This window comes from Euphorbia lathyris, chromosome 5 (genome assembly GCF_963576675.1).
Source record: "Euphorbia lathyris chromosome 5, ddEupLath1.1, whole genome shotgun sequence".
Taxonomy (NCBI): Eukaryota; Viridiplantae; Streptophyta; class Magnoliopsida; order Malpighiales; family Euphorbiaceae; genus Euphorbia; species Euphorbia lathyris.
Genome location: NC_088914.1, coordinates 19,894,996 through 19,904,425, shown reverse-complemented (window position 1 = coordinate 19,904,425; position 9,430 = coordinate 19,894,996). Strand labels below are relative to the sequence as shown.

Genomic DNA, 9,430 nt, shown 5'->3' with positions numbered 1-9,430 from the left:
AGGTAAGGAAACATTTGGTTGAGATGCAATCGGTGTATAGTCTGCATTTGGTAAAAGAGGAATGGGTTGTGGAATGTATGAAGAAGAAGAAGTAGAATTAACATAACCAGGAAACACATGTTCATAGAACTGCACCTCTCTAGAAACACAAATTTTGTGAGTAGTTAGATTATAGACTTTACTTCCTTTTTGGCCAAATGAAAGACCCAAGTATAAGCCTTTGAATGCGCGGGGTGCAAATTTATCTTTATGTGGGATAACATCTGTAATATAGTATAGGCACCCAAAACTTCTTATTTGAGACAAATCTGGCTCCCTTTTGTAGAACACTGAGTAAGGACTGGCCCAATCTAAGACTTTAGTTGGTAGGAGATTAATAAGAAAAGTGGCGTGGAGCATTGCTTCTCCCCAAAACTGATTTGATAAGTTGGCTTGGAACAATAAGGCCCTGGCTGTTTCTGCTAGAAAACGATGGCGCCTTTCTACCACACCATTTTGCTGTGGTGTGTAGCTGCAAGTCTTTTGATGAATAATGCCAAATTGTTGAAACAATGCCTGAGTCTTAAAGCTAGTAAACTCTGTCCCATTGTCAGTCCTTATAACTTTAATTTGTGCATTGAACTGTGTATGTGCCATAGCAATAAAAGTTTGCAGCAAAGTAGAAACTTGATCCTTAGAAACAAACAGATAAGTCCATGTAATACGTGAGTAGTCATCTACAATAGTCAACATAAATCTTGCCCCAGACAAAGAGGCTTGTCTGTAAGGCCCCCACACATCTACATGTAACATTTCAAACACAGCTGTAGTTTTTATAGAACTAAGAGTAAAAGCTAGTCTATGCTGTTTTGCTTTATGACAAATGTCACATACCAAATCATCAATCTTACAATTCAAATTAGGCATATGCAACAATTTATGTGAAGAAGCATGACCTAACCTGATGTGCCACAAAACATTATTATCAATCTCTGATGTAGTAACTGCAGACAAATCCATCCCTCCATTAACTGCAGAACCTGCCTGAGCTTGCTTTAACTGGTATAATCCATCCACTAGTATGCCACATACAACACTTCTACTAGTACCCAGGTCCTGTAATATACATTGTGTAGTTGAAAATTGGATGCTAACTCTGTTATCCATAAGTAACTTCCCAACAGACAAGAAATTGTATTTAAAAGTGGGAATGAATAAAACATTCTTCAGTTGCAGTGTAGGAGTAATATTCACAGTGCCAACATGCGTAATGGACTGTCTTGAACCATCTGGTAAAAATACAACCCTAGGATATGTGATCTTGCCTAAAGTAGCAAATAAGGACTGTTCATGACACATATGAGCACTTGCACCAGAATCAACAATCCAAATATGATCAACAACAGTCAGAGAAGTATTTAGAGTTGTAAGTGCTAAGGTGTTACCACTACACTCATTGGCAAAAGCAGTAAACTCTGTATCTGGTGTGAATTTGCCTTTGGTGAAGAACTTATACATCTCCTTCTGAATCATCTGACTCATTCCTTTCTCAAACATATCCTTTTGAGAACTGCTTCTGCTATCATCTGCTTCTGCATCACAAGGTGATAGAGATCCTCCTGCATTTCCTTCATGAAACAAGTTAGCTTGTGAAACCTGTGATTTCTTCTTCTTAATGTTTCCTTTGAACCAATCAGGGTAACCAACAATTTTGAAACATTCCTCCTTGATATGGCCTCCTTTTTGACAATGAACACGGAACTTTTCCTCTTTTGTCAACACTGACTTCTTTTTCTTATCATCAACCTTAGGCTTATAAGAATTTGATACAACATTAGCTGCAGATTGAGATAGCTCAAATGTAGATTCTAATTGCAGATCCTTTTGCTTTTCAACTCTTAAGATCATTGAGAACGCCTTGTTGAGGCTAGGGTAGGGATCTAGCAATAATACTTGATTTCTGACATGTTCAAATTCATTATTTAAACCAGCCAGGAACAACATTAGTTGATCTTCATCATAGAACTTCTGAATGACATCGCGAGCCTTACCACAGGTACAAGTAGGTAATGGACGCAACGTTGTCATTTCGTCCCAAATTTTCTTCTGTTTGGTAAAGTAAGAGGTAACAGATAAAGTACCTTGTAAAATCGATCCAACCTCCTGCTTGAGATGAAAGAACAGCACGCCATTATTCTCGCCAAATCTCTGCTTGATCTCTTTCCACAGACTAAATGATGAGGTTGCATACATGAAACCTTCAGCATATTCTTTAGAAATCGCGTTGATTATCCAGGAGAAAACCAAACTATCAACCTCCTCCCAACGAGCATAAGTCTCTGCTGTCTTCTCTGGTTCGAGATCCTCCTTCAATATGTAATCGAGCTTGCGTTTGGCTCGCAGAGCTCGGATCATTGCGTGACTCCAGGAGAGATAATTCTTTCCGGTTAGTAACGCTGAAACAAGAACGAGACCTGGATTGTCGTTATTCTGAACAGATCCATACGCTTCTGCATTTTTATTCATGGCGGAATTGTTAATCTCTGTGTGATTTGAGGATTCTGTGGCGGATGAATCTGAATCTGGATTTGAATCTGAGTAATCAGATTGATGAGAATTGTCTTCGTCTGATTCTGCGCCCTCAATGCTTCTTCCAGTTTGTAATACTTGCTTGTAGGTAGATTTCACCATGTAGCAAGGATCGATCAATTACACCATAAGCTCTGATACCATAAAGAAACTAGAGAGTATTTAGAGAACTTGAGAATCAGATATTTCTCATTAATGAAAACAGAGTCAGAGGCTGCACTTTATAGGAGCAGCGATTACAAATGAAAGACAGAAATAAGACCTAAAAATACAAAGGGTAGAATGGTAAATGTATAATAGTTCCAATAAATAGAATTTCAACATATGATAAAATGAGTTTATGTTGTATATATTTCAAGCTTCAAAGAAAATAATAAAAATAGTTAATTTCAAATAAAATCTCTATGATTTCACATTTTTGTAGATCGGTATCTGTGGGTTTTTTTGCGTGATTAGCAGAATCAAAATTAACCAAATGGAAGCTATGACCGATGTCTATCATAGTAAAGCCCCCTTTAGTTTTCCATATCTTTGTACCACAGTTTCGGAGAGCGATGTAACCCACGTTTCGTCCTAGAATTTTAACAATCAAAGCACTAGACCAAGCCTGAGACCATTCTTTCTACCAATTCTGAGGCAATAGTAATACCAGAGAATTACAAAGAATCGCCATCAACACAACCTATTAGCCCTTTCTCAGACTCACATAAATTGATCCGAGCTCTACGAGTATCCTGCATGTGTTCGTCCGCAAACATGTCACGGTAGGTGTAAGGACAGGGGCGGAGCCAGAGGGAGCGGGGAGAGTCAGCCGACCCTCCGACCCGCCGGAACACCCTTTTCAGTCCCGAGCAGCCTCCAAGATAGTTAAAAGTATTACTTATAATATAGAACGTGATTATATAACATAAAAATTATGGATTGCGGGCGCATTAGGTTTTCTTTATCCAACCTTTCTTTCACTCAAGTTCCTTGACTGAAACTTGACACAATAATGTTTGATTCTGAACCAATCAAGTGATAAAAGGATAACGTATAAAAGAGTGAGAAAAAGACAGTACATATACAATTTCGGAAACTCTTTCAATTCTTGAAAACATCTTAAAAAACATAATAATACAATAATCACTTACATATCGTGAATCAACTAGTAATTAATTCAAAAGCTTAAAATGCTTTATAGACACATTTTCTGCTACCAATTGAAAGAGACGGGGCAAATTAAAATTAGAACTTCTAACTGCAAATCAACGCTTGTAATCTCTCAGCAATTTTCTCGGTCTCTATTCCGATTCTAGAACACATTGGCTGCAAAGATAGTCAGAAAATTCATATTACATAATCAATTTCACATGTGTAATCCAATTAATAAAGAGATTTTGTATAAGAACCTGAGATATAATTGTGTATATGAAAAGATGATCATCAGATTTTAGGGTGGAAGAACAGCTTGTAACTTGAGCACCTTCCTCTTGAAGAATTTGGATAACTTGATGTAACTTGAATTTTTTAGAGGAGCCAGTAATCAAATTCACTTCAAGACCAGTAAAATCACTACTACTTATCTTTAGAATTGGTAAACCTGAATCTGATGAACTGGAGGGATCATTATTATATTCTTGTTTTGCTTGTATCCTTCTTAGCTCAAGTTGATCTATTCTCCTTTTCATCTTCTTGATATGACTCGTAGCTTCATCTACCAGATTATTCACTGACATCTGAAAACAAATTCATGCACATCAGTTCCATTAAAACCGGACACGGACACGGACATGGACACGAAAAGCAGAAACGTTATTAATACCTTAGATTGGTTGGGAAGAACAGAAGCAAGATTTGAAAGTTGATTCCTCATGTGGATTCTTCGATCTCTCTCTCTTATGTTTCGCAGAGTTCTGTTATTAACTGTTGGACGTTCCATTGGTTAATCAGTGAAACAGTGAGAGAGAGATCCAGAAGTTATATTTGGTGCTGTGGGTGGGGGGTTTATATAGGAGAAACGACAGTGCTAACTTAAATTGTTGAGTTTTTACTTATAAGAATGCAACATTTGAGAATCTTTGCTGCGGCGTGGGGGTTATGTATATAGGAGAAACGACAATGCTAATTGTAACCCTAACCCCACTTAAAAGAAATCTAACTTTTTCTTATAGTCTAAAACCTCATCATCTTTTCATATACTATCCTAAACTTCAATTTTATTATTTTAAATATTTAACATACACTTTTATATTTTTTCAAAAAAATGTATTGTGAGAAATGAAGCAAAATCTCTCAATTTAAGCTTTAAAATATTTAAAAACATTTTTTTTTATCTTATATTTAGAATTAAAAGGCAGAAATCACTTGGGAAAAATATATAGAAACTAACTAGCTAATTTATGGTGTAAACAGTACTGAATTCTTTCAGCATAGATAGCATAGATATCAATTTCAGGTGGATTCCTAAAGAATTTATGTGGATTCTTAGTTATTGTGAGTGTATATAAGTTAAAATGCAGGTATTAATTATTAGTTTTTGGTTGGATTTGAAGGTAGGATCATGTTTACAATAAGATATATTTATTAAAAATATATATCAAATAGGTGTGAAAAATGGGACCAAAACCCATAATAATATAAACACCAGTGTCGGGGTGAGAAGCCAACATAAAATACATTAATATTACTAATACTGTATAAAGGAATATTGTAAATATAACCGTTGTGATTTTCGGGACTCAAATCCTCATTGTTACCAAAACTAATTATTTTTATGTTGATACTGTTAGTTTGAGACAACTAAATACAAATCCAAATCTTGCAAAAAAAAAAAATAACAAATAAACATAGTAAGTTAAAAAATAAAATCAATGTCAAAAATATAAAATTTTAAAAATGAATGATATTCTAAACAATTTTCATTGTTTAATTTTTAATTTTAAAATCATTTAAATCTTCTTTATTTAGGAAGGAAAATAAATGTTTAACAAAGCAATTTTTGAAAATAATGTGATTCAAAAAAATAATAATGATTTAAAAAAATCAAAAATATAATTCTATGTAAAAATGTTACCAAACAAATTTAACTTTTCAAATTTTTTATTTTTATTTTAAGTCATGAACCGTATTAAACATTTTTTTTAATTTTTACTCATGGGGAGAACATTAGTAAACGGTACTCACAGGGGCGGAGACAGGGGGCCCGGGCTTCTTCCGACCGCCGGAATCATCATAGCCACGAGTAGTTTCGGTCCTCTTGTTGCCAAGAAATTTAGCTCGAGTACTGTATTAGTACCCCAAAATTGGCCCATATCCCATTAAGTCTTCTCTAAATCTAAAATTTCAATTTTTTTGGGCTTGTTAGGCCATCTCTAATTCTAAATTTCTAATTTTTTTTTGGCTTGTTAGGTCCTATTAAATCCAAATTTCTTTTTTTTTTTTTTTTTGCATGTTAGGTCTTTCTTAAATCTAAATTTCTAATTTTTTTCCACCTACTAGGCTCTCTCTAAATCCGAATTTGTTCTATTAGACACCGATTTAGTAAAAAAAAAATAAAAAATTACATACCACGTGTAAAATCGGTCGTGCAACCGAGCAACCTGTATTCGCCATTGGGTACTCAATAAGCCGAAATTAGTATATATACAAAATTGTAGAAATAGATCGTATTACACATGCATTGTACAGTGTAGGAATTCGCAGCTTTGTTTGGGTGGTTTCCCATGAAAATTCTTTGGAAGTGACAATGAACTGTAGTGGGGTTACTGATGTCGAGTATACGATGATGTTTATTAAAATAAAATGGTCCATATTAAATATAACCGTCCAATCTTTAGTGTTTTGGCTATTGAACAAGATATGAAGATCATCCTCTATTTTGGCCTCAATTGACTTCGGATGAAAAGTTTTGCCGAGTGATTATGGAGATGGGTTCTAAGATTAGTATAGAGTTTATGAATGTAGTTTCTCATCTCTTTATTTGCATTACGAGTATGCATCGGTGCCGTTTAAATCGTATACCGAACCGATTGAATTCGGTTATTTTGACACTTTGGGTCGGTATCGGTTTTAATTTTTGATGCATTTCGGTATTCGGTTCGGTTTGATAAAAAAAATATAAAAACCCGAACCGTATCGAATTACACATATTTTATATTATTTTATATATGTATACACATATATTTGAATTTTCAAGTTTGCTGAGATAATAAGCTAATATGAATATATTTTGAAAGTATTTCAAATTTTTTATTATTGAGGTAAATTTAATAATGAAATATAATGATTTTTATTTATTGTTTTTATTTTTTAATTAAATTCGGTTTGTTTGGTTTAAAACCGAACTGATCTGAATATTTCGATTTCATATGTTATTTGGTTCGGTGTCGGTGTAAATTCTTTTAGTAATTTCGATATTCGGTTTTGAACCGATGCACAACCCTGATTTGCATCAGTATAGAGGATGTCAAAGATTTAAGGCTCGTTTTTTAGAGATCAATTTTGTTTATACTTACCGTGTAAGTCATCGGGTTGTGATAGGAATAAAAAAAACCCTTATATTTTAGTACGGTTTTTAGGGATTATTTTGTACTTTTTATTATCTTTTTATTTGCTTTAATAGTAATTTATCATTGTTTTGTCAATTTTAGGTTTTTAATTACTTTTTTAGCTTTTTATTAAATATTCCTAATTTTTGCCAAGTATTTTATCACTTTTAATAAATTAATCTTCTATATGTTATTTTGAGCTTTATCTGTACCCAAAACTTAAAAATTAACCGACAAAAAATATATCAAATTTGACTTGGTAATTAAAAAGGATTTTAGTAGGATAATTAATTAATTTTGGGTGAATTATCAAAATAATATTTTATGAGATTATGTGTAGATTTTTTAGAGATAAATGTTGTCCTTTTTAAGGTTCAAAATCAGGAGCATTTCTGACCAGATTTATTGGACTCAGCTTTTTTGACGAGATTCATTGAAACTACTCAAGAGTTCAAATTCAAATAAAAATCATGCAGAATATTTTGGCAGATTTTTAGGGATTATCTTTGGGCTTTTTGTATTTAAATAATTGGTTTTTCCATCCCTAAAGATTAATTAGTTTTGATTAGATAATCTTTATAAAGAGTTAGTTTTTCATTAAAATAGTTTTTTATTAGGTCTAATGCTCTCCTAGTCTCCTTGTCCAAATTGGTCATTTTACCCCACAACTTATCGAATGTCCTATTTACCCTCTTAACTCCATAAAAGTGGTATTTCTCACCCTCTCAACTTGTCAATTTACCCCTCAAACTCATAGAATGTCCTATTTTTTTGACAACGGGCACGCTCTCGATAGATGGCAAATCTATTCTTCGAGATCCAGAATTTTGAAAATATTGTAAAATGGCTTCATCTTCAACACTGTTAAAAGAAATATTCTCAATGTAGCACAACAAGCAATTTGTGAGAAGAAATATTCTCAATGTAGCACAACAAGCAATTTGTGAGAAGTTCATCTCCCATCCGGTTGCGTAAATCCGTCTTAACAATATTAAGTGCTGAAAAACATCTTTCAACAGTAGCTGTTGAAACAGGCAAGACTAATGCCAACTCTATAAGTCGATAAACTAAACGAAAAAACTCATGATATCGCATCTCCACCATCTTTTTTGCAAGCTCGCCAATATCATGAAGACTAGAGAATGCTTTATTTGATCTCATATCACAAAAGTAAAGACCAAGTTGATGGTCAAGCTCGGTTATATCACAACTAGAAAAATCATCTGAATACAACCTAGCAAGATGAAGTAGTCTCTCGTGATCAAACTTAGCAAATGAATCTAAAGGATTAAGACATGATATGCACAAAAGTAACTCAGAAGTTGATTCTGTAAAACGATTGTCCATTTCTGAAATGATAGCATCAACAGCCTAACATATGTACAATTAAAAATAATTTAGAATATAATCAAGATTAATGTCATCAAGAAAATATAATTATATTAATAGATAACATAAAGAAAATCAAGTACCTCTTTGAAGATATCAATACGATAACGGTGGAGATAAGTCTTTTGAAATCCATCAATAAGTTGTCTAACACGACATTGAATGGGATCTCCCATATTAGGCACAGGTATCTCTCGTGCTTGACAAAATTCAGTGGCTTCTTTTAACAACTTCTCCCAACCATCTTCCCTAAATTCCCGCAAGCCATTTTTCACCATTTGAATCATGCGCATAGCACTAACTATGTCTTGATTCTTAACTTGTAAGAAGTGGGATAGTCCATTTGTAAGCCCCAATAGAAATCCCATCAACTTTCCAACAACCACAAATTCAAAATCCCACATTTTCTTAGCCAAACTATCAGAAGTACCTCGACTTTGTTTATCAGTACCATCATTTGATACTGCTGAAAGCACTTCTATCACCGAATCCCACATGTCAAAAAGACGATTTATCGTTCTGTAGTGAGAACCCCCACGTGTATCACCTGGGCGAGTTAAATTTATTTCTTAATTCTTGCCCTTTCCTGTAGAAATTTCATTGTTTTCTATTCGTTGTACTACTTTCTCATGATGCAATTGTAGAAGAGCATCCTTTCTTTTACATGAAACACCAACAATATTCACAATGATAGGAACATAATAAAAAAAGTCACTCACTGGTCGACAATCCCTTGCAGCAGCAACAACAACTAATTGAAGTTGGTGAGCATAACAGTGAATATAATGTGCATGCTTGTTTTCATTTAAAATGAGTGCTTTTAATCCATGAAACTGACCAGACATATTAGAAGCCCCATCATACCCGTCACCTCTAACCCTCGTATTTGATAATCTATTCACAGCAAAGAATGCATCAAGCGCTTTTTTCAAACATTGAGCAGA

General features: G+C 33.9%; 1 protein-coding gene across 1 annotated transcript; it reads right to left on the bottom strand.

Annotated features, from left to right (window-relative positions):
* Nucleotides 1-3,633: 3,633 nt before the first annotated feature.
* On the bottom strand, nt 3,634-4,600 carry LOC136231328 (transcription factor bHLH167-like). Its single transcript, XM_066020672.1, has 3 exons — nt 4,373-4,600; nt 3,960-4,286; nt 3,634-3,876 (listed from the first exon to the last, which is right to left on the bottom strand). Exons 1-3 carry the CDS (start codon nt 4,487-4,489, stop codon nt 3,805-3,807), a joined length of 516 nt encoding a protein of 171 aa, XP_065876744.1. The 5' UTR covers nt 4,490-4,600; the 3' UTR covers nt 3,634-3,804.
* Between the last annotated feature and the right edge of the window lie 4,830 nt (nt 4,601-9,430).